The sequence below is a fragment of the Besnoitia besnoiti genome, chromosome IV (genome assembly GCF_002563875.1).
Source record: "Besnoitia besnoiti strain Bb-Ger1 chromosome IV, whole genome shotgun sequence".
In the NCBI taxonomy this organism is placed as follows: domain Eukaryota; phylum Apicomplexa; class Conoidasida; order Eucoccidiorida; family Sarcocystidae; genus Besnoitia; species Besnoitia besnoiti.
This window is the reverse complement of record NC_042359.1, coordinates 1,010,380-1,033,719: the sequence shown is the minus strand read 5'-3', so window position 1 is coordinate 1,033,719 and position 23,340 is coordinate 1,010,380. Positions and strand designations below refer to the sequence as shown.

General features: G+C 60.4%; 3 protein-coding genes and 1 non-coding gene across 4 annotated transcripts; 2 read left to right on the top strand and 2 right to left on the bottom strand.

Annotated features, from left to right (window-relative positions):
- Positions 1 to 3,073: 3,073 nt before the first annotated feature.
- BESB_052920 (chromatin organization modifier domain-containing protein) lies at positions 3,074 to 8,155 on the top strand (the record flags this gene model as incomplete). Its single annotated transcript, XM_029363727.1, has 2 exons — positions 3,074 to 7,391; positions 7,623 to 8,155. 2 exons carry the CDS (start codon positions 3,074 to 3,076, stop codon positions 8,153 to 8,155), a joined length of 4,851 nt encoding a protein of 1,616 aa, XP_029219650.1.
- A 1,431-nt stretch (positions 8,156 to 9,586) lies between these two features.
- BESB_052910 (WD domain, G-beta repeat-containing protein) lies at positions 9,587 to 17,230 on the bottom strand (the record flags this gene model as incomplete). Its single annotated transcript, XM_029363726.1, has 12 exons — positions 9,587 to 9,748; positions 10,241 to 10,330; positions 10,658 to 10,749; positions 11,052 to 11,379; positions 11,684 to 11,994; positions 12,589 to 12,704; positions 13,165 to 13,460; positions 13,911 to 14,177; positions 14,537 to 14,683; positions 15,021 to 15,154; positions 15,481 to 15,591; positions 15,859 to 17,230. The coding sequence occupies 12 exons, from the start codon at positions 17,228 to 17,230 to the stop codon at positions 9,587 to 9,589; spliced, it is 3,426 nt and encodes a 1,141-aa protein (XP_029219649.1).
- Positions 9,980 to 10,051, bottom strand: BESB_057810. Its single transcript has one exon. It is a non-coding gene; the product is annotated as a tRNA-Pro (tRNA).
- Positions 17,231 to 19,930: 2,700 nt separating the features above from the next.
- BESB_052900 (putative ADP-ribosylation factor) lies at positions 19,931 to 21,356 on the top strand (the record flags this gene model as incomplete). The annotated part of the gene is made up of 3 exons (XM_029363725.1): positions 19,931 to 20,063; positions 20,243 to 20,352; positions 20,919 to 21,356. The coding sequence occupies 3 exons, from the start codon at positions 19,931 to 19,933 to the stop codon at positions 21,354 to 21,356; spliced, it is 681 nt and encodes a 226-aa protein (XP_029219648.1).
- Positions 21,357 to 23,340: the final 1,984 nt, after the last annotated feature.

Sequence of the window (23,340 nt, the reverse complement as noted above, 5' to 3'; positions counted from 1 at the left end):
CGCACACCGACATGAAACCGTGACGTCCGTCAAGACTGAGGGACTCGTATCGCACTCCTCGCTTCTCCCAAAAAAAGTCGCTGCCGCTCGGAAGAGGCAGGGGGGTTCGTAGGGGGGCTGCCGCCCTGGGCGACTCAACTGGAGCTGAAGAGTGACAGCGAGGCTGAAAAGTTGGCGCCAGCCCTTCTCTCTCCAGCGGTCGGCGCGCATAGCCAGCAGACACCGCCTTCGAAGGGTGAGGCGTGTGGATAACCGAAACCAACATTCACAAACAAAGTGAGGTTTTGTTTTCCGCATACACAGCGACTGCGACCCGAACCCTGCACGGAGCTTCGTTCTATCCCGGTTTCTCACAGACCGTTGAGACCCCATTCGTGTACCAAGAACTCCACTTGAACAGATTTGATGGTGGATACACTGCGGCACTGCGACAAAACGGCACAGTCAATCAAAAAGCCGAAGTGTCTGTCTATACACATGGCCTTCGAGGCGCAGCGAGAATCAAAGTGCAGTGCAGGGCTCGAGGGCGGGTGGGAGCCGTGCTTGCCGCCTGCGAACGTCTGCGGGATGGAAACACTTAGATCCACGTGAGAGGTAAGACGTGAGCTACGTAGGAGGCAGCTGGAAGGACAGGAAAAACTCCGCTGCCTACTGTCCGCTGCGAGTGCGCAAGCCCCGGAGGAGACAGCCGTGCCGCCACGAATCTCACTGATGTGGCTGTGAAATGCGCCAGCGGCACAGATAAAACCAGCACGCCGCCGTCGGCAGCAACTTGCTGGTAAAACCAAGAGATCCTGCACGAACGATTTCGGTCGGGGGCGCGACGAGTCGGTGTCAGCCGCGAACGATGCGCAGGGTCGCGCGAAGCACAAAAAACAGAGCCAGGCACGCACGCCTTTGGAAGAAGTTGAAAAAGTCCCGAGAGTGCCAGACCGCCGCCCGCTTCGCGGCGCAGTGTATGCTGGACACACACAGGATGTTCCAGGTTTCTGAAGAAAGCAAACCAAGACGAATTCCACGCGGCCTGGGCTTGATTCCAGCCGCTGAGTGACCTTTCCCCGCTTCTTGCCCGGCTCCGCACCCGCACATCTGCTTCCTTGTGGAGGCCCTCGATGACTCTCAGCGCTCCCTCTGCATTTGTCGCCGGTGGGAAGCGGCGTGATCATGGAGGAAAGTCGTTAAATATGTTGTGTGGCTTTCGTTCAAGAGCTAACACTCCGATATAAAGACGATCCTCCCGCTCCATGCTAGCCAAAAGCGCGCTCTGCACTTCTAACCGCGACCCTTGCTTACGAGTGGCTGTTAGCCCGCCTGCGAGCCGAAGCGTCAGTCTCACGACGGTGTTAGAGCAGTTTGTTTTTCCCCTGGTCTACAGTCTTGATTCACCTAGGATTGTGGCCTTCCAAAGTGAAGGATTTCTGCGTATCCGCTGCTGGTCAGACAACAGCTTCGCCACTCGTGTCGCAGAGATGCTGCTGGCTCTGGAGGGAGGCCCGCCATTCTTCGAAGTTGCAAATTTCCTTGCCATGCAGTAAAAGCGGCATGCTCCCAAGACTTTTCGCGTGCGCGGCGGAGTGTGTGTGCTGTGTCGTGAACAGCTTCACGCACAAATGCACGAAACGGATGCTTGGTGAAGCAGTTGTGCTTTTTTTGAGGGGAGCACTCGCTTTTGATAATTTGGTAAGCGGCAATCGAGCTGTCCACCTACGTGCATACACAGCTGACGCGAGCCACGACGCTTGTTAACGAACAGATGCTGAGTTGCGCCGCTTTTTGAACTCGACATCCCTCAGAATTGGTCGGCAGCCCCCGGGGAACCCGACAGACGAATGCCGTCAGAGTTTTAGCGCACAAGAAATGGCAAATTGTTGGTCGGAGTGGACTGCGTGTGAGCGCTAGACTCCTCTCGTACCGCGTTTTTTTCGTTGTCTGCGGTGCGTCTAGCCGTCTTCTTTTGCCGGCTGTGCTAGTCAGGTGGCCTTCCACTCGATTGGAAAATACAAAATGGCTATTCTTGAACACGAGCAGTTTCGGTGCAAGATTTGACTCGAGCCGATCGAGCTCAGCGTTGCGCCTCGCTCAACAGCTTTTCCTCGCATGCTGCGCCCAAGATTTCCCGGCTCCGCTTGGCGAGCCGTGCTCCTCAGGTTCCTCTGAAGCTTTCGAGGATACCTTTTTGCCCTGAACCCGGGATGCCCCTTGTGAAAACGACCAAGTAACTGGTCGGGCGGATCAGGGGTGGAGGATCTGCCTCTTAATCACACTGCACTGCTCTGCCTGCTGTGTCTGCCTCCTCTGCTTCGCCTGAGCACTCAACTTAGCACTTTTTTTATGAGGATCCGCACCTTTTTCGTTCCTACGTATCAGCTCATTTCCCAGCTGTTCTCTCTTCTTGCCTGCGCTTCTGGTGGTATTCGGTTCTACCATGGCTGTTGACGGCTAAAGTGCGTGCAGTCCGGCTTCCGTGTTTTCACATGCCCGCCCGCTTTTTGCTTGCATTTTCCTGCCTCGCTGCGTGTGTTAATCCGCGCCGTCCGCGCGCGCTCCCGCGTGCCCTCACCAGGCAGGCTGTGGAGTTTTCCTTTCGCAGGGCGTATTTAATCGATGGAGCCCGTGACACACCGAGGCGCTGTCGCGTAGCCGCTCCCTGCAATTCTCATCCGCTGAGCTAAGGGGTCGTCGCCTAAACCGTGGCGCGGGTTTTATCTTGATGTTTCTGGCTTTTCGCGGATCCCCTTCTCGCCTCTTGCGACCGTCGACTCGAAGCGTGTTGCCACCTCCGTCCTCCTCTAGAATTCGCTTTTGGTGGCATTTTGGCAGCGATGGAGTCTTTCGGGACGCCACGACTTGCCTCGCTTCCGCCGACTTCACTTTCGCGGCAGGCAGCTCCGCAGGCAGGTCACCCTCACGAAAGACCCCCACGCGGTAGAGCGGAGGTTGTTCCTGAGGCATCTTTCGCAGTATGTTCTTACCGCTTCGCAGCAGCCGATCCATCCCCGGCCGCCTTCTCACCGTATCCTTGCTCTGCTTCTCCTCTGGCTCTCTCTCGCTCTTTCCTCTTTGGCGGGCTGTCATGGGCCCTCCGCCAAGTCGTCGCCAAACACGTGTCTCCGCCGGAGCCGAGCGGGGGGGGGAAGAGCCGCTTTCGGCTCGTTGCGATGCACCCGCTCCACCGGGTTACGCTGCGATTGCCTCTGCGCTACGGCCTCTCCAGAGTGCTTTGTCTTTCCTTGAGATTCAGCAATCAGAAAGGCAACAAGCTGCTGGGTTTGAAAGACCCTCGACGGCGCAGTATGCCGCGCAAGGCGAGCGATTCCCCCCTTCAGGAAGCGACGCTATCCACCGACTGGGCAGCGCGGGCTCTGCCAGGAGGGAAGACGCGGATTCTGCTTTTCAGCGCTCCATGCGAAGCGCGCCGGCAGATCGGAGTGCGACTGAGCTGGAGGACACGGGCGGAGACACCTGGGGGTCCGCCACAAGTGGTGCCGACGAGGGAGCGTGTCAGGTGCGCCCCGGGCAGGGGGACGAGCGAGTCGAGCAGGGTCACGGGGCGGGGCGTGAGGCTGCTTCGGGAGGCTACCCAGGTCTAGCAGGGGCGCAGGTGACTGGGGCTGCCGGCCTCCAGCCGCATGCGCCCGCCGGGCGGCCGCTCCAGACCGACCTCTCTGGAGAGGGGCTCCGCCTCGCCAGTGCTCACGACGCCCCGCCCGGGCCTCCCACCGCGACCCCTCCTCTTTACGCGCGAGGGGTCGCGTCTCCGGAGCTTCGATTCCCCGTCTATCCGAAGGTCTGCCATCCGCCGTGCGGTCGCCAGTCGGCGGCGGCTGTGAACGCTTCGGCGAACTCTGGGGGCCCTCTGCTGCCTCTTGCCGAGCAGGCGGGCAGCGCACACGCTCGCTTCGTTCTGCCGCCGGAGCCGCGCTCGCCGCATGAGCCGCGCTCGCCGCATGAGCCGCGCTCGCCGCATGAGCCGCGCTCGCCGCATGAGCCGCGCTCGCCGCATGAGCCGCGCTCGCCGCATGAGCCGCGCTCGCCGCATGAGCCGCGCCCGCCGCCGCTGCCGCTGCGGCCTCCGCCCGGGTCGACTGCTTCCCCGTCGCTCGTGCCGGCGGTGGCGGATGGAGCCGGTGGAGACTCGGCGCCGGGAGAAATGGTTCTCTGTCAAGGAGGCTCCCTGTGTCCCCGGCTGCGAATGGATTACACACAGGCGCTCGGTCCGGTTCCCCGGCTGGACCGAAGCGGCGGACAGCCGAGCGAGAGGCTGGAGAGACGACCGGCCATGGCGACTCATGTGTGTGAGCCGCGGCCTGGTGCCGCGTCTTCTGCCGGCACCGGGTGTCCCACTCGCTCGTTCTCATGGTCCGCGGGCCCCGAGCATTTGAGGGCCTCTGCCGGGCGTTCCCCGATCTGCCCGCCGCCGTCTCACCTTGCCTCCCCTTGTGCACAAGAGGCCCAGGCCCCCCACGGCGCGCCTTCCGCTGTGCCGCCAAGCGCCTACTATCCACCTCCACCTTACTCGCCTGCGCAGACGGCCGCCCCGAACGGCTTCATGTGTGCAGGCCCCGTGGGGTGTGTCCAGGGGAGCCAGGGAGAGCGAAGGTGGCTGTCAGACGGGTCGCACCACGTGGACTCGCGCGCGGTGATGCATGCGCCGGAGGCCGGCTATGGGCCCCCTGCGTGCCGTTTCCCCGGCGGCGGCGCAGGATTTTACTCAAACGCGCTGGGGCCGGGCAGCGGCGTCTTGTTTGCCGTGATGAACTCTTCAGCTACGCACCCGTCTTCTGCCGCCTTCGGGCAACGGCACCCCGGGAGCATGCATCCTAGAGGCGATAGCGGCGTCAGCCTCGTGGCGCCGCCCGACCAGGGGAGACATCATCTAGTTCGTCAATCTTTCTTTCTTTCGGAGGGGCACGGCGGCGAGCCTCCAGAGGCAGCCTGTCCCGGGATGCTGGGCGCGTCTTCTCTTCACGCGCCCTGTGTGGCGCTACCCGCCCCCGCCGCTCGCTCTCGCGCGGGCTGTCCTGCTCCAGCAGAGGGGCCTGGCGCTGCAGGAGAAGGTCAGTGGGAGGGCCGGGCGGAGCCGCAGACGTCGTGCGATTTCGAAGGCGGAGCTCGTACGCTGCCCTTTTCCTGTCCCGCCCCTCCCGGTCGCGCGCCGGGAGATACAGGTGTGTCTGGCGCGGCGCACTGCGCCGCAGACTCGCAGGGCAGAGGCCACGAGGGCAGGCGGATGGCGGCGAACACTGGAAGCCCGCGCGGTCGTATGCGGGGGGTAGGAGCCGACGGGGACGTGAGGGGACCGGCCGAAGGGAGCTCGTGTTTGTCTCCGCGTGCGCACCCTGGCTCCGGGGCCTCTGCAGGCGACGGCCGTTATCCTGCGCATCCGACCGCACATTCGGCTCCGGACTACGGCGCGTCGGCGCCTCAGTATCCGCAAGAAGCCTTTGTTGTGTCTGTCCATCCCTCTGCTTCCAACATGCCCTTCTCGTTTGGGTCTTTCGTGTCAAACGGTGTTTCTCCACTCCCGGGGGGTGGCGCGTCAATGTACGAGGCAGAGCGAGGACGCAGAGGACCCGGCGCAGCTCCTGGGTGGATCCCGTTCTCGATGTCTCCTCCCATGGCGCCGCCACGCCAGTCCTTCATCTCGCCAACGCTGCCTTCGGGCGCAGGGGGGGCCGCCCCCCCCTCGGCGCAGGTGCGGGGCCCCTGCCCCGGGGTTCCGCACCAAAATCGGCCCCCGTCACAGTCTGGGGGCGCGGGCGCGCCTCCAGGGTCGATCGGCTGGGGCCCTCAAACCTCCCAAGTCGAATTTTTCTTGTTGCCTCGTGGGCCGGCTGACCTACCCTCCCCGATGTGTGGAGTTCTTGACGGGGGAAGCGTCGCATGCGGTTTCAGCGACCGCAGCCAGTCGGGATCTCCTGAGGGGGGCCCCCATCCCAGCCTGCCTACCCCGTTCTCGAATCCGCCGATGCAGTACTCCCCTGCGGAGGTCAGCGGACCCGAGGCCGCAGGCGAGGGAGGCATAGCGCACCGCACGCGGTCGCTAGCTTCGTCGCCAGAGAGAAGTCGTCAACGTGGAGAGTCTTGCCCCCTTTCTTCTCTGTACTGCAGCCCATTCTCTCGACGCGAGGGTCGTCCTGACCGGGAACTGCCCTCCGCCGACTTCGAGAGGAGCCTCTGCGCAGCGCGCGCGGCGCCCCCCGCCTCGGCGCGCGCGGACCTCGGCCCGACGCTCTCCTTCGGGAGGACAGAGACCTCCGGCACTGCCGGGGATACCGGCTTTCTCGCGAGGGGAGAGAGCCACGAGGCTGTCGGCGACCCGAGGGGGGAAGGCGGCGAAGCACTGGACAGGGAGGTTGTGGGTTTGAGGCGCGCGCTGGGGGAGCGAGATGAGCCGCTACTCGGCTCCGGGCGGCAGCCCTGCTTTCGACAGGACATTTCTGTTGAGGACTCGCAGAGTGACGGCCTCGCCACGCCACGTCCTTTTACAGGGCGAACCGGCGCGACTGAGGATGATCGCGGCGAGCAGGACGGCGCCGAGCCGCCGACCTGGGGGGCCGAAGCCACTCTGGAGGAGACAGAGGCCTCGTCGTCTTCGTCTCTGTTCCGCCACGGGCTGCGAGGTGACACCGGCGCGGCCGGAGGCTGCGGCGAGGACAGCAGCGGCGAGGACGCGGGTCAGGAGGTCTGCCACGTGGAGGCGCGTGAGGCCGAGAGCGAGGACGGCAGCGGCACGGATGCGGCGGCCAGCGCGGCGGGGGCCGCCGCGGTCGCGTCCGCGCCCTCGTGGTGTCTCACGTGGAACGGCGAAGGCGCGCAGGAGGTCGTGGAGCTGTACGAAGTCGAGAGAATCGTGGGGGTGAGGCGTTTGGTGGATGGAAGCAAGAGGTACAAGGTCAGGTGGAAAGACTACCTGCCAGCAGACGATACTTGGGAGCCACACGAGCACCTCGAGGGCCTCGAGGAGCTTCTGCAGGAAGCCGAAGACGTCCTGGGCCGGGAAGAGTTCCATGGCTGGGGTCACGCGACCCCCGACGACTCGCGGGCCGCCGACAGCGCTCGGGCAGAGGCAGCGTTCAGAGAAGGAGACAGCGCAAGCGGTGAGTGGCTGGCGCATGCAGCGGGTGACGCCCGTGGAGCGGAGGTCGAGGACGAAGGAGAAGCAGAGGAGATGGAACGCGAGCTGAATGACGAGGACGGAGAAGACACGCCGCTCGGGCTGGAAGAAGAGATAGAGAGAGAGAGAACCGCGGAGTACGAAGCCGACGACGCAGGGCATGATCATGAAGTTGCGGCAGGCGACGAGCGAGAGGAGAACGATGGAGGAGGTGACGACAACTGGAATGAAGAAAACGACGGTCTTCACGAAGACGGTGACAGTGCTGAGGAAGGTACGGGAAACAGTCCCAGCCGCACACCCTCCGGCCCGACCAGCGCTGCGTGCCGGTGACGCATGCACCGTCCTCATGCGTAGGCAATATCTTTAACAGCAATTCTGAGTGAACACGAAGCTGCAGACCTCGCAGAGCTTCCCAGGGTCGCGTTCCTGAGCGCTGCGAGAGTGTCACAAGAGTGTCATGGTGCCATTTGTGTCTGTGATGCATGCTTTGCCAAAACTGTAGGTGGCGCCGAGGGTTCAGGGCTCGGCCTCTCTGTGTCCTCGCCCGATCGCCGCACCGCGCCTTGTGAAGCTCGCCTCGCTCCGGACTGCCTCCTATCCGCCTTTCGCGGGTCGCCTTCCGGCGCGTCTATGGAGCCTGAATTGGAGGCCTCGTCTCCAGGCAGCAGCGCGACGCGTAGACAGGGGCTGGCGCGCGCGCCCTCCTCGCCGTCTTCTAGCTCCTGTTGCCCAACACACGCCGCTTCGCCTTGCGCATCTTCTGCGCCGCCGCGCACGCGCCCGCCACTGCGCGTCGTTCACAGAGTCGTCCAGTACAGGAGCTGCTACGGGCAAGGCGAATACCGCCTGCTGTGGAGGGGGAGCAGCGCAGACGCCGTTGAGTGGGCGCCCGAGTGCCTCCTGCTTCAGCTACCGCCGGAGGCCCTCAGCCCCGATGTGCGCATGCAAATGGTTCGCGTCAAGGAGCGGTGGAGGGCGCGTCAGGCGAGCATGAACGGCAGGGCCATGCTCTCCAGTTGGCTGGGGTTTGTGTAGCCCGGAGGAAAGCAGCGTTCTCTGCGATGGGGGACCCCGGGGAGGTGGGGGGCGTGGTGAGACGCCTTTGAGTCCCCGTATTCCGTTGACCGATGATGCCCAACAAGGGAAGCCACCCCCGTCTATGAAAATACATGCTTTTCTCTCTTTAATTATATACTTGCACAGAAATAAATTTGTGTGAATGCACACGCAGGGAGATATAGACGCTCCTGCGAACGTGGCGACCGTTCTCGTAACACAGGGAATCGAAAAGCGTGGGGAGATAAAGGGCCCCGTGGAAGAGCGGAATCTGGTCGTCCACGATGGTCCTATGGGTTTTATATACCAGCGGGCGCGGGGAACTCGCGGCCGCCAGGGGTACTAGCACTGCCCCGCTTGCTGGGCGTTTTCAGTCAGCTTCTTGCGGATGGTTCCACGGCCCTCCTACCCTAGTCCAGGGTCGCGGACGTAGTTTTCACCTCCAAGTGACAGGGGAAGGGGCGAGCTGCCCCAGCTCTCTCCGCGAACACAGTCAGCCAATAGCTAAAAGACTGGCATGCTAGGTATTAGCAGGCTGGAACGATAAGCGACACGGCCTTCCGCGTGGGCTGGGACTGCTTCCAACACTGCGTAATCTGCTAAACAGCCGCCATTCAATACAGGCGGGCCTCCTTAGAGTATGTAAGCTAGACAGGTACAGTGATGCCGCGCAGAAGAGCATCCCTGTGCCCTTCGCTTTGGAGCTCTCTCGCGGGAGGTCCCGGAGAGGATTCACAAAGCCACGTGGTGATTACGAGAAACGAATGGCAGCAATTGCAACGGCCATAGACCTGAGGTGCTACACTCGCGAAAGCGCCCACCCGCAGCTTTCGGATCTGTGGCAACTACTGTGACCACTTCAGCAAGAAAAGGCACCTTTTTCTCCGGTTTTCGCGTGCTGTCTAGGTGAAGGCGAACCCTGAGGCAGCCAGGAAGCGGCATAGAAAACAGTTTAGATGTGGCTCGGTGCCGGCGCACGAAAAGGTTCAGGTCCACTGCGGGAAGACATCTTAAACACGCCAAGGAAACCCTTCCCGCGGAACCAAGAGCTTACCGCCATCCAGTGCGTATGTCCGTCGCGTGCGCATCGGAATATATATGCGCACACTGGGAAAACGCACGCAGGAAAAGCCGGTACGGGGTATCTGCACGAATCCACAACAGGCACCCGGCAACCGCAGACCAACTCGAGCGTGGTCCGTCTGGAGGCTTCCACCGCGACGCCGGTTTTGTGGCCGTGTGGGGGGGGGAGTGTGTTCTCGGCCCTGACTTGATGGGGGTGCCACCAGCACACACTCAATTCCCGGGTTTTCCTTCGATGGAAGTGTCTGCCGCGGCGGCGCACGAGAGATCCTAAGGGGCGTGCACCTCCGCTTTACAAAGCGGCGCCGGGCAACGGCGTCTTTGCCTCTATTCCATCTGAAGATGCGTAAGGAACTTGAGATGACACTGTAGCATAGCGAACTGCTCTTCCAAAGTCTGCCAGTCGTTGCGCAGAAGACGCTCGAGGTCAGCAGACCAATGCGCGAGACCCGAGTCGGGGGCCGCATTCACCAAAATGTCGCCGTGGGCCTGCGGAAGAATTGGACAGCGGCGCAATCAAACACGTTGGGCGAAAGAGCGCACGGGCGCGAGAGCCGCAGAAAGTAAAGTCGAGGGCTGACACATTAGCGAGGCCAAAGCGGTAGTAGGGCACGCGAGGAAAGCGCCGGTAAGACGAGAAAGCGAGGTGACGCACGACAGCACTGTTTTTACAGAGCCAACCCTGTCGCGACCCGCGCATGGCAAACGGGAAGAACTCGCGGGCTGTTCCGGGAATTGAACCCGGGACCTCTCGCACCCTAAGCGAGAATCATACCACTAGACTAAACAGCCGTGCGCATCTCCGCCGTCACCCCCTTGTTCTCTACTTGTCCGCCGCTTGACGCAACGAAGTAAAGTTCTCTAGCAACTCAGCAAACATAACAAATCATGCAGATCGCGAGCGACCCCCAGAGAGTAGTCACCCACTCCCAGTGCTGACAAGATAAACGGGGAGGAGGGCCCGCCTTGACCTCCTCTCACCTTCAAAAAGACATTCAGCAAGCTCTGCACCAAGTCGACGTCGTGGCGCTTCTTCACGTGGAAATGGAAGACGCGTACCATTTCTTCCACCTGCAGAAACGGGGAGACGCAGTGACGGTAACAACCCGTGAACCTCTCTTCTTTAGATGCATGTCTTTCTATGTACGTCGGCCTCTCCTCCCACTCCAATCTCAACCAGTTCCGGCATGTCTAGGTGGAGTGTCGGCGCCGCCGTCACTTGCGCAAAACGCCCGGCTACAAAATTTATCTCAAGTCATACCCGCACTGCGGTGCTGCCCACCACTGTCTGCGAGCGGGACGCACACTCCCCCTTTCCTCCCTCCCCCCCCCCTCCCCGCCTCGACGTTCTTCCGTGCTGGCTCTTTAGCTACTCGCGCTGGCGTTTTTGTAGCCTACCTCGCGGTCGGAGCCGCCAGCAAGGACTCCCAGCTGGTGCAAGGCGAGAGAGACTCCTGACGGGGAAAGCCCTTTCAGGTAACTCAAAATGCCTGCGGAAAAGACAGAAGAAGGGCGCAGACACGGGAGATGCATCGCACACAAGGCCCTATATACACAGACCTGCGGCCGAGTTGCATTACACACTACGCAACGAAAAATTCTGTGAAGGGTGAGTCGCAGCGGATCTCGGGAAAATGTCAGCGACCCAGAAGGCAGATCAGTGAGGCACCCAACTGAACTTCGAACGTCGTTTTTTTGCCTTCGCTCTTGCGCGGCCCAGAATGACGACGCGTCGAGTACAAAACGTTGGATGTCCTCCGCGCCAATCGTGAACGATTGCGTCCACACTTACGCATGAATCGTTCTTCCTTCTCGCTCTGCGTCTCCGCTGCGGGCGCGTCGAGAAGTTTTTGAAGCGTCGAGCGCACGTCTAGGCCGCCTGAGTCCGATGTGAAGATTTTTCCTTCCTTCTTCTTGCCTCGTTCGTCCTGACGCGCGCCTGCCTTAATGCCAGAAAAAAACGCCACGGCGTCATCGCCCCCGAGCCCGTCCCCCCCCTCCTCGTTCTCTTCGCCCACCCACGCCCCGTCCTCCGTCGGCGCGAATTTGGTCTGCGTGCCTTCGTAGCGCGTGGGCAGGAAGAAGGGCGCCGATACCGCAGCCGCCACGGGCTGTACCGGCTGCGAGAGGCCAAGCGAACACAGAGAGCGGCGGACGGGCGATGAAAAAACGGAAACGCCACAGTTACCGCAGCTGCAAATGAACGCGAAATCTCGAGTATCTCTCCAAAAACACTGCATTACATATGCGCGAGAGAAGCCGACGGCGGTGGGCACCAAGCGACCACGCCAGAAGGCGCCGCGCGGCTCCGGGGCAGAGGGAACAGCCCAGCCGAACTCGAAAACAAAAGAGACACCCTTCGTTTTTTATAGTCGTGCTGCAGCATGCGCCTCCCCAGCCCCCTACACATTTCTATGGGCCTACCTTGCATTTCTCTTTGATCTCTTCAACGCACATGAGCGCCTGGAGCTTGGAAGGTGCAACGCTGGAGAGGGTCAACGCGCCGTTGAACAGTGGCTCTCTCTTGGTCTTGTAGAAGGTGGAAGCCAGTTTCAGGCGATCTTCTGTATCCTGGTCTGCCCGCGCGTCGCCGTCTTGGTCGCCGTCTGCCGACTCGCCAGCTTGCCACGCGACAGGGTCCTCCACGTCTATCGGCTGCGCTGGCGACGCATGCAGAAGGGGCGCGCTCAGAGCCGGATCGAACGCATGCTTGTTCGCCCATATCAACACGCCACCTGCAAAGAGAAAAGAGCAAAACGGCAGACCAAATCACGGCCATTTCGATCGCCGGCAATGTGTTTTTCACCCACGAGGCCTTGACTACGTACACGCGCCAAACGGACTGAGTTTACACGACTGTGCACGCGAAAAGCAGCAGCTGCAGACGCACACAACATCACGAGTGGAGCCCCTGAACTGAGAAGGTTGTTCTCTCTCTTGCACTACCGCATCTGCTGTGTCGAGCTGCAAAGTCTAGGAGGCCAGCCACGCGGGGTTGTTGAAATGCCAAAGTGCCGTGCCCTCCAGTCAACAGCTCAGCAAAAACCGGTCGACCGTCTACACGGAGGCCGGACCGTCGCATTCCCCGCGCCAGCAGCGCTACCGCCTCAGCCGCCCGCACGAAAGCGAATACATTCATGTACATGTAGATGCAGAAATACGTAAATACATACATATATATATATATATATATGACGGGGGCGCAGCAGGATGCCTTCAACACCAACAGGAAACGTGTTGAACGAGTGCGAGGCTCGGGGCAAAGCCAGGGAAACAGGCATCGGCCGCGCAGGCCACGCGCCGCCACGGATGCCTGGCGGCTGTCTTACCGTGGGCGTGCTCGTGGGAAGTGAGAAGGAACGTCCCGGTCGGGTCAAACGTCATCGCCAAAACGGGGCTCTTGAAGCGCAGCCAGTCGACCACCGCGGCGCTCAGAATGTCGTAGCTGGAGAAAAAACAAAACACGTAGCGGCCGGCAAGCGCTCGCGTTTCCGCCCGTCGCGGCGACCACGCGCCAGCGCCACCTCTGAATTCTGCTGCCAACCCCCACTGCCTTGGCAGCCAACCGCACCGTCGCGCGCATGCGCGCGGAGCCACACGCGGACTCTTAGCGTAGCTGAGGCTAACGTGAACATCCAGCGAGGCCCTGCCTGTCTGATCGGCGCACAGCCTCGTACGTCACTCCCCTCCCCGTCTGCAGGCACGTGGGAGTCGCTGGCTACCGGGACGCTGCGGTCGCTCAATCGGCCGCGGCGCCATGCGCACTTGAGAAGCATCGTGTGCCATTGCGAGCGCCCTCCAAGATCTAGTTGGAGAGCTAGCGAGATAATGGCCCGTTCGCGCCCACCAGTGACCAGCCAGCTGCTTCGCGTCTTGCCGCGGCTGCGTAAACCCTAAACCCTCACATGTAGAGCGTCGGGCCCTGCGAGGCTCCCGGCCGAGAGGCCACGGCGAGCCACCTTCCGTCGGGTGAGAAGGCGAGGGCCCGCGGCGACGCGGGTGCGCCCTCTTTGAAGATGGCACGGATCACCGCCTGCGAGAGGATATCCACGAGGAAGACCGCGCCCTCCTGCGAGGAAACGGCCAGCAACGACGAGTTCTGCGAGACGACGAAAGACGCAATCGGCCCCCGCGAAGTCGGGAGAGGCAGCCGCCGCTCGAACGCTTGCGACTTCAGCGAATACAGCGAGAGCGCGACGTCCTGCAACCATGAAACACGAGTACAGACACCCAAAGCTACACGCGGGACACGTAACTAACTCCGCTGATGGCACACTTCGCGTTCACGGAGCACTCGACAGATTTGTATGTATCTGGGTTCTTCTCAACTGCGTCCTCCAACCCACGCGAGGACGGCCGGAGATTGATCCCATGGGGCTTCAAAGCCCGCGATCGGAGCGTGCGTCTGCTCCAGCCAGCCCATACATGCGATGCCGCCGCTGAGCAAGGCTCGCCTCGTCGCGGCGCCCGCAAGTGGCTTCTCTAAGGTGGGATCCCATGCGTCTCGGACGAAAGAACGAAGTGCGCTAGTCAACAACAAGAGATCTACTACCCTACGTGTTAGCGACTAGACAGGGATACGTGCAGCGAATGATGGGCAGCGCGGAAACAAATGCGCGCTTGCGCAACTTGAGACAAAGACTACACCTACCGAGGGGTGGGAAGACGCAGCGACGACGGTCGTTGACTGAATAACTGCGACGGCGCATATTGCCCCCGCTCTGTGCGCGAGCGGCGCAGGGCCTGCAGCCGTGTGAGGTCGCCCCGAGAACTCTCCGCGGTGCTTCCCAGACTGCAGATTGAACTTGTGAAGCGTCCCGTCTGCGTACCCAATGACCACGAAGTTCCCGCAGCCGCTCACCGCCACTGCGGTCGCGGGCGTCGGGGCGTGCCGCGAAACGCGAAGCGCCTGGGTCGTCTGCAGAGAGCAGCGAAGCCGCACATCCAGCAAAGAGCTCCACGAGTAACATGAGTCCCCCCAAATAGGCTGCACCATGCCTGAGGCCTCGACGACAAGAGGCAACAAGGACGAGGTGAACCACGCGCGGACGCTCACCCCCGTGGAGCGGGCTAGCACACATGTGTGGGGAGACGAGAGCCTGGATAATAGCCATGCGCGTTACTAATGGGCATGCGGTAGCTATCCCCGCAGAAGCACGAGCGAGAAATTCAGCTGCAACGCGATGACGCCCCCTGCAGCTCGGATTCAAGCGCAGGCTTAGCACAACAAGCAAGAGAGACGTGAGACGACGTGTCACGCCAAAGCTAGAAACTTACCAGCGCTTTGTCGTGGAAACTCCAGACGAGCGCCGCATGCGCACCGCGGTGAATGGATACCACATTCGGCCAGTCAAAGTGGCGGGATGACGCGAAGGCGATATCGGTGACCGCGGGTGGGAAGCGCTTCGGCCGGAAGCCCCAATCCTGAGGCGTGCAACGGGAAAACAAAGCAGAGCGCATCGATGATGGAGCAAGATGCATACGAAGCTCGTCCGCATGCTACAAACGCATTCCTCGCGGCTGGCATCATCACGCCTTTCACTGGTCCTCTTTATTGCTTGCTAGTCGGTCATCCCTCTCCTCCTAAGCCCCACCGCCGCGGATCTAACGAAGAAAATGCATCGCAGGCGATTCTGAGTGGAGCCTCATCTGTCCCCCCTCTGTCTTAGGCGCATGACCCGTGCGAGGATGTTTGCATTTGTCTAAAAAACGACTGTCGTCCAGCGCAGACCGCTTCTTTGCGCTGCACCTTCAGACTTACAGTCGCTTTCTTCCGAAAGCACTTGGCAGAGAAGGCGCAGTTCTGCTGCTGGCGAATCAGGGACGTGCGGGCGATGTGACCACGGCCGCCGAGAGTGCTGGTGGTCAGGAGTTCAGTGCCCTCTTGGATTCCGTCTGTCGCGCGTCAGAACACGGCACTCCACAGTCACCAGCAGATAAGAGTCGAGTGCGGAGCGCCCCAAAATGCCCACTTCGGCGCAGGTAACGGCGCCGCCGGCACACGCGAGAACGCGATGCGTCTCGTCTCCGCCCGTTCCTTCAGGCTCCTCCTCTCTCGACGTTTTTTAGTGACGAGTGTGCGTCTTCGCCCTCCTTCAGCTGTCTCAGCCTCGAGGCCGCAAGGCGCGCAGGGCTGTGGCTTACAAAACCTACGGTTGGCGCAGAAGCAAAAGGAACAGAGAGCCGCCAGAGGCGAAGGACCTCCCCGAGTAAACACTCACCGTAGAAACCCAAGAAGTCGACGGGGCCGATGTGGCCGCGTCTCGATTTTAGCTCGCGCGGAAGCCCAGTTGGCAGGTCAAAAATCCACATGACTAAGCTGTTGTCGTCTCCTGAGAGCGAACAAGGAAAAACACAAAATCTCTCTGTGCATGCGCCAGCTCGACAGTTCATGCTCGCGTTCCCCCTCGGCCTCCGCAGCTTACAAAAAGATTCTCTCTTCTATCCTCAGCTTTGCCTGGCTCGCGTCGCGCTCCCTATCCAAGTGCTGGACTCCATCTGCGTCGCGGGCGCCAAGGGAGTGTCTGTGGGGTGGAGCGATGCTTCTGAAGCCTCGCCTGTTGAACGTCAGGTTCAGAGTGAGAAGACAGTTTGCAGACCTGAAGAGACGAGAATGGGCTGGCCGGGGTAGAACTGCAGCGAGCGTATGGGGCCTTGGTGAGCGCCTTCAACGGCGCCCAAGAAGCGGCCCTCGTCGAGGCTCCACACGACGAGATCGCCGTTTTTGCCTCCACTGACAAGCACGGCGCTGAGGTCCGCGATCGCGTCGTCCTCCGAAGAGATGGACGAGGAGGCGTCGGTGCGGAAGGCGAGAGAAAGCACCGCGCCCTGCGCAGGCGCATGTGCAAACTCAAGCAAAAGCTCGTCGCGCGCGAGATCGACGACGGCAATTCTGCCCGAGGAGAAGCCGACAGCGACGACGTCCGGCTCGGGGCCGTTCGCCGCACACGTCACAGCGCCCCACGCGGAGGACGCCGGCGAGGAGGAGGAGGCCAGCTTCGGCAGCGCGTCCGCGTCGTCCTCGTCGCTGGAAAGCTCCGAGGAGCCGCCAGTCGCTCTCGCGTTCGCGGCGCGCCCGGCCTCCTCTCTTGTTTGTGCGGAGACGAGACACCTGAGTTGGTGGACCAGCAGACCCGTGCGGAGGTTGACAATGAGGAGGTGACCTGAGTCAAATCCGACAGCCACTTTGTTCAGATACGTGGGCGGGTGCAGGAGCGCAGTGAAGAGAGGGAGGCGCGCGCCTGCGGAGGCAGCCGAGGAGAAGAAATCCCGGTTTTCGTACTTGTGGACCAGCTTCCCCGTCTTCTTCTGCCACACGCAGAGCTCGACACCGGAGAAGGTCAGCAACCAGTCGCCGATGACCGTCAGGCCGCGCAGTTTGTACTCGGGAGCGTCGGGCAGGCCGCGGTGCGCGTGCTTGCCGGGGAGGAACTCCGCGACTTTTTCCAGTTTCTGCCACGCAAAGACTTCGTACTTGCCCGCTGTATAGACAGTCGAGTAGTCAACCAGCAAGTGCCGTATCTTGTGGCCGAGCGGCGGACTCGAAAACACTAGCCGAAGCTTGGCGCCCTCAAACACCTGGAACGCGCGCCCCAGACTGCAGGTGACAAACATCTCCGTCCCCAGTCGGGCTAGGCCGAAGGGAATGCGTTCGGTCACTTTGCCCAACATGCGAACCGGATGAAACAGCACGCTTCCTTCGAGAGGAGGCGCACACGCAGCAGCGAGAGAGAAGGAAGCGGAGGAGGGGGCCTCGGCTGCCTGAGCAGCAGGGAGGGACTCCGCCTGCTCGCGCTTCGCAAGCGCGCGTGACCGTTTTCTGTCTTCTGAAGACGACGCGCCCTGCGCCTGAGATCTGGGGGTCGTCTTCAACGCATCCTTCCGCTCCTCGGACTGGGTCCGTGAGCCGCCGCCCAGTTTTCGCCGAGGCTTGGGCACGCCTCCATTCGAAGGGTCAGACGACCGTGCCATCGCCACATTGGGGGGCGTCGCGGAGAGGGCCTTCACGCCCGGAGAAAACCTAAAAAAGGGAAATACAGGGCACACGGGCAGTCAGCCAAAAAAGGCCCCGAGGATAACGCGTTGGGAAACGTGCCCGTTACGAGGCAACGATCCACCTCGGCGTGTACCTACGGCGAAAGCGATTTCGAGAACTCTACGAATCACTCAGACTGTCATTCACAAAAATGCGTCGCCACGGGCTGTGGCCTCTTTTGCGGGCTGAGCAGCACGCTGTTGAGACCTCTCTCGCGCCGTCGGTGGTTAACAAGCGATGCCTCTGTGAAGGTCACACAACACTAACGTCGCCGTCATGCGCAAGCAACCCGAGAGAGTGAGAGAGAGACAGAGACTGGAAGACTCGTTCCTTGGCGGAAGGCAGAACGGTGTCGAGATTCCCCTCGATAGCGGGACCTCTGCCGCATGCATGCGAAGCGCGAGAAAATCGAGCTTTTGGCCAACGATGGTCTTCAAACACGAAAAGACTCACAGAATGAGGAGAGAAAAGCCAGAAAAAAGCAGCTCGGAAGGAAAGGAAGTAAGGCGAGAGAAGAATTCCGGAGGCGCCCAAGCCCCACTCAGAAAAGTGCCGAGCAAATCCCAGCGGGAAGTCGTGGTCAAGCCAACGCGGCCCCCCAAGCTCTTTGCCCAGGCCTCACCCGCAGCCGCGGACGAGCAGCCACTTTCTACGACTCTTTCCGCAGCCAGGGAGGAAAGCAAATGATTGAGAACCCGACTCTTTAATCTGTGGTCAGCAGGGCTCCTACCGCTTCTATTAAAAGTCGGCGGTGGCGTGTGTGCTAAACAGCCTGGCAGTCTTGAGGATTCATCCTGTTACGACGTCGAAACACGCGTGCCAGTAACGCCGCGACTGGGAAAAGTCGCCAACATCGTTTTCCCGCCGTGTCTGCAGGCAATATCCTAGGATGGATTAGACTTCTCTCGGTTTTAATAAGGGTAAAAGGACGCCAGGCTTGTGTTGAAGCTGCTACTTTTGACGGAGATATCCCGCGCTAGTCTGCAGATTCCAATCCGGTGTTTCTGTGACGTGCCTGTCTCGTGAGGTCCACGTTACTAGCGCGCAGAGCGAAGTGTATGGTACCGTAGTCCGATCGTTAGCGCCGCCGCACTCGCATTGTTCAGTTTAAATCAATTCGTCTGGTTTTGTCTTATGGTCGGTCCTTCTAGGGAAGACTGCGAACGGTACAAGATCTGCAACAGAGCGTGGCATGCCTCGTGTTTTCTTGTCCGGCGTACCAGCAAGACTGGTGATGAGAGCGATCTGGAATGCACTTTGCGTTTCTCTTTCTAGCATCCACAGTTTCCTTTTCTTTTCTAAGCGTGTTCTGCTCAGCCACATTGTTCCCCGATGGCATTCTGAAGCGGTAAAACAGGCCAGCGATCGTTTCTTTAGCGGGTCTAGTCTCGTCTGAGAAGTGACACTTCTTCCGCTGTCCATACACCGTGGACAGAGGGCTGCGTGGAAGGACAAAGACCGCGAAACCTTGGAGCAGGAACTCAGGCGTCGGGGAAGCGCCAGTCCTTCTTCGGCCCCCGAAAGAATAGCAGGACACCCCTGTTCAGTCTGTCGGCAATCGCATCGAGCGTTCTTCTTTCCTCCGTATCGAGGAACGCCCCATTGCTGCGTAGTCTGGGGAGTGCCTCACACGCGACGCTGGGTCGGTGATACGGGGGGTTTGTCTTTCCACGGAGCAGCCATTCAGAGAACGAGCAGATGGTTTTTCGAGATCCATGGCTGAGGGCGCGTGGGAAGAAAGGCTCGCCGACGCCTGAAGCGCTGGCAACAGAGCTTGGAGGAACCCTCAAAAAGAGGCAGGAGAGTGCTGGAGCCGGGACTAAAGCCGAGCGGGCAGATTTTATGCGCTGAGCCGGTGGATAGCTAGGAGCATCGGTGAACTCAAGTTTGTTTTGATGTCACACGAACCAGGCTCCAAACTGCAGAAGAGAAGGGAGAGGGTGGCTGGTTTTTTATGTAGAGAGAGCCGGGGAGGAGGCACTGAACTTTCCAGAACGCGAGGCAGCCGTTCCGCGGCGGCGCGAGCGACAAGGGATGCATCTTTCCAAGCAGTGGCTGAGAAACTCATGCGCGAATACGGCGTGCATTGCTCGCTTACGTTTTCAGGCTCGACTGCGCGTCAGTTTCGCTCTTGCGGCCGTCGCGCCTGATAGGCTTGTGGTGTCTGAATGGTCTCAAGAGGTTTTCTTTACGATGTTTGAGGCGTGATGAGAACGCAAAGACGGGAATGAAGTAGCGCGCCTGCTTGGACAGTTGTAAGTTGCGAGCAGGAAACGTCTCAAGGTTCAAGAGGGCTCTTCCGCTGTTTTGTGCGCCCAGTATGCCGTCGTCGCTCTCTGCGAAGCATGTCTGTTCCCGCTTCCCTGTAGCCGTCTCTGTTGGCGTCCGCCTCCTGAGTTGGGTTGCCCCGAGTCGCGCGTGTGCCGCGGCGCAAGCGGGGCCTTGCATTTTTTCTCCCAGAGAAGGTAGTCTTGTGGGCGGCTTGGCGCAGGCAGTTGCCTCGTGAGGCGGTCTCCAACATAAAGCCGATCGCGCCTCCCTAAGCCTCAGGCTCTCAGTCCGCGGAGAAAAGTCTTCGATGGCAGCGCGAGCGGCGTAAACTGCTGAGACGCGAGGAGCGCCGCGGGGCTGCCGCCATGGGGTGTTGCAAATCGAAGGAAAAAGCGGTGGAGGAAAACTACGCGTTCTACAAACACCCGCCACACATCATGTTCCTGGGTCCGCCAGGCGTGGGAAAGTCCACGCTCTTCTTCCGGACGGTCATGCCAGGTGAGAAGGGAGGTTGCAGCCGCGGCGTCATGGCAGATCGCGGAGGCGTTTTGTGCCGTTCCAGCTTTGCAGCTCCGACGAATTTGCAGAGCGTGCCCGTTGGCGGAAAGCCCGAATGCGATGTCTCCGAAAATTCCACTCTCTCACGCCTCTGCCTTCTTGGAATCGCGTGCTCGCAGGCTGGGCAGACATCACCCAAGGCATGGAGCCGACGAAAGCCTTCTACCACGAAGTCGTCGTGCGAGGCGGGTGGACTCTGAATCTGTGGGACTTATCTGGCAACCCAGCGGTGAGTGGGAGCGGGCTCGCGAGCCTTGACAACTTTTTTGCGGGTTCAACGCTCAGGAAAGGCGCGGCGCACTGCCCCCAGCACGAGGAGAGGCACAGGGTATGAATTGTGTGGCTGCTGAGGACAAACAGGGGGGTGTTACCTGCACATGCATGCATACACGGGTTACGCGTAGATACACGCGCATATTTATATGCATATGTTAGTTGTATATGCATGCGTGGAGTGTGAGTTTTGCACATTTCTCTGCCGCGCGAAAGCGCACGGCGTGGTCTTTTGTAAAAGCACGCTGCCTTCTTTTTAGAGGGCCAAAGAAAGCGCAAGTTGCAGGGCGGTGTTGAGCCGCTTGGCGGGCAGCCTTGACTTTTTGCTTCGTGGCCGTTGCGCTCCGAACGAACCGCCCAGTTACTGACTCCCCCCCCCTCCCTGTGCCTGGTGCTCGCGGGTTTCAGTCGGGGCGAGTGGGGAATCTGCGGCGTGGTGCTGAAGAAGGAGGCTTTCTGGCCGTCTCAGATTGTTCAAGGTCTTTCCGCGTGTGTGTGTTTCTGTCCCTTCGGTTCCCGCAGCTGCAGCGGTCGTGGGCAGGGCTGTATCGATACGTGAAGATGTGGGCGGCGGTCTACGTGGTGAGTTTGACCGACACGAATCCTGAGCGGATCGCGCGGAATCGCGCAGACTTGCGTGCGTTGCTCTCGGATGACTGTCTCTGCGACTCGGCGGTCGTGGTGATCATGAACACATTCGGCATGGCGATCGAGTCGGTTCCGATCCCTCCCAACGAGATGGCGTCGCGCCTGGGGCTCCTCGAGGCCGAAGACACCACGTCCGCAGAGCGGCTGTCGTGGTTTGTCGTGAACGCCAAGGAGGGCGAAAAAGACACGCAGTGGCAAGAGGCGCTCAAGTTCCTTTTGGCGCGCTTCGCGTGCATGCTGGCGGCGCACACGGAGGGCGCGGCTGCGCCGAAAGCCAAAAAAGGCGCGAAAAAGCAAAAAGCCAAGGCCTGACCGAAGCGGGCCGGCCGGCGGAGCCTGGAGGGAGGACTGTCCCCCGCCGGGGAGTCCTGAGGCGGCGGACACTGACAGCCAAGTTGACTCAAAAAGTAGCCAAGACTGGTACACACCATCACGCAGAGAGCATCCAAGGCAACGAAAACTCCGAGATGAGGGGATGAAAACCTCAAACGACTAGCAAACGCGAGATGTTGAACCGCAGAAGCGTGAACGATGACGAAGAGAGATGGCCTGCGCTCGAAGGCGCGTCAGGTCTAGTGCGACAGAACCGGGGTGCTTCGTATCATGTAAACCCAGAAAATCGTTTAGGGGAAACCAACTCGACCTTCTCGTGGGCGCGGGGAGCCCACTCGACAGGAGAGAGTGAGGCGGGGGGAGGCTCGTGATGGAGAAAGAGGGCGATGAGCTGAACCTGGTGAGCGCATAGTAGGGATGATCTCCGAGTGCTTTATCGAGGAGTTTGTGTTGGGTCTTGTTAATTGAGTGTGCGTGAGCTCGGAGGCCGTATGTCCCCGCCAGCAAAGCTCGTGTTTTTTTTCGCCCTGATGTTGCCTTTTCAAACAGACTTCTGAATGTTTCTTGCGAGATCGTCTCGTGTTAATCGATTTCCGATTGTCGCCTCTCGGGTTCTACAGCCTAGAATGGAACTACTGGGCCAAATCGACCACACCGGGCAGCTCGCTAGAGAAAGTCGAGTCACGCGAGACAGCGCGACCATCACGCAGGCGGCATCTCGGGTTGCAGCAGCCAGCCACGAGGCGAGCGCCTGGCCTGCGTGAGCAGCTATCCCATTTTGGTAGACGAAGCAACTGTAGCGGACTCGTTCAGGAGTGTCGCAGGCAACGAGAGGCCAGAGTATAGTCGAGCGATCCGCTAGGGTTCATGCGTATAAATATATATATATATATATATATATATATGAATTCACCCCCCACGATAGGTAAGCGAAGACAGATCTTTCATGTCTGAGTACTGGATCAAGGTAAGCCTATTGGGAATGAATCGTCGTGGCCCGTCTCATTTTGAAGGCCGTCGAGTAGCCGTCTCCCTGTGCCGCGGTTCGCCCACAGCTGGGGCCCTGGCTCTATTTGAGAAGCACGGCCGAAGCCTTGAAGCCGAACAAGAGGTCGCCAACATGCCAGACACCAGAGAAACAACTCCGCGAAAAGTTGCCACTATGTCAGCCCTCGGGCTGCGACCAAATGAATGACAGCAAAAACAGCGGCCTCCCGAGGAACGTGAAAAGGACTCCGTGTCTGCACAACTGTTTCTGGGAAGAAGTACGACGAAAACCTCTGGTACATGCAAAGTCCGAACTTCATCTGAGCACGGCCGGCAATTACAAAATTCCCACACGTTCCTCCCTGATCCCAGAAGGCCCTTCACGACCTGGAGAGACGCACATCCAACCCGCCTCTCAGGAGAGAAGAGGCGCGACAAGCAAGTGCGAAATGCTCCTTCTGAGAGAACTGCGGTTCCTCGCGGCACTTTATACAACGACAGTGCAGCCTTCGCACGTTCTTGAGCTGCGGCGCAACTCCTCCCCTGCCTCTTTTCCGCGGTGACTCTGTAAGCCTCGCACTGTGGCTCTTTGGATGCGCTCTAAAACGTCGGCGCACGACTACCTCGCGCCTTCTTAAACTCTGCTTCATTCTCTCGTTGCCCTCAGGTGTGAGGAGACATCTACAACGGACGTGTGTAAGGTTGTGCCGGCGTTATTAACAAACACACGAAACCGATAACCACATGGTGCAGGAAAAGCACCCCCCCCCCTCAGCGCGTATGTCCCCCCAAGGTCTCTAGCGTTCTCTAGTCTGCCCACTCCTCGTACAACTACACGAATGGAGTCCAGACAACTTCGTGCGCGTGCTCGTGCGGCTGGCGGATCTTCGGTAGTGGTTCGACGCGAGTCGTGTCGTTCGAGCAGGACGCCTCCCCTCCTGTCCCCGCCGCCCCCCCCCACCCCCTCAGAGGCTTT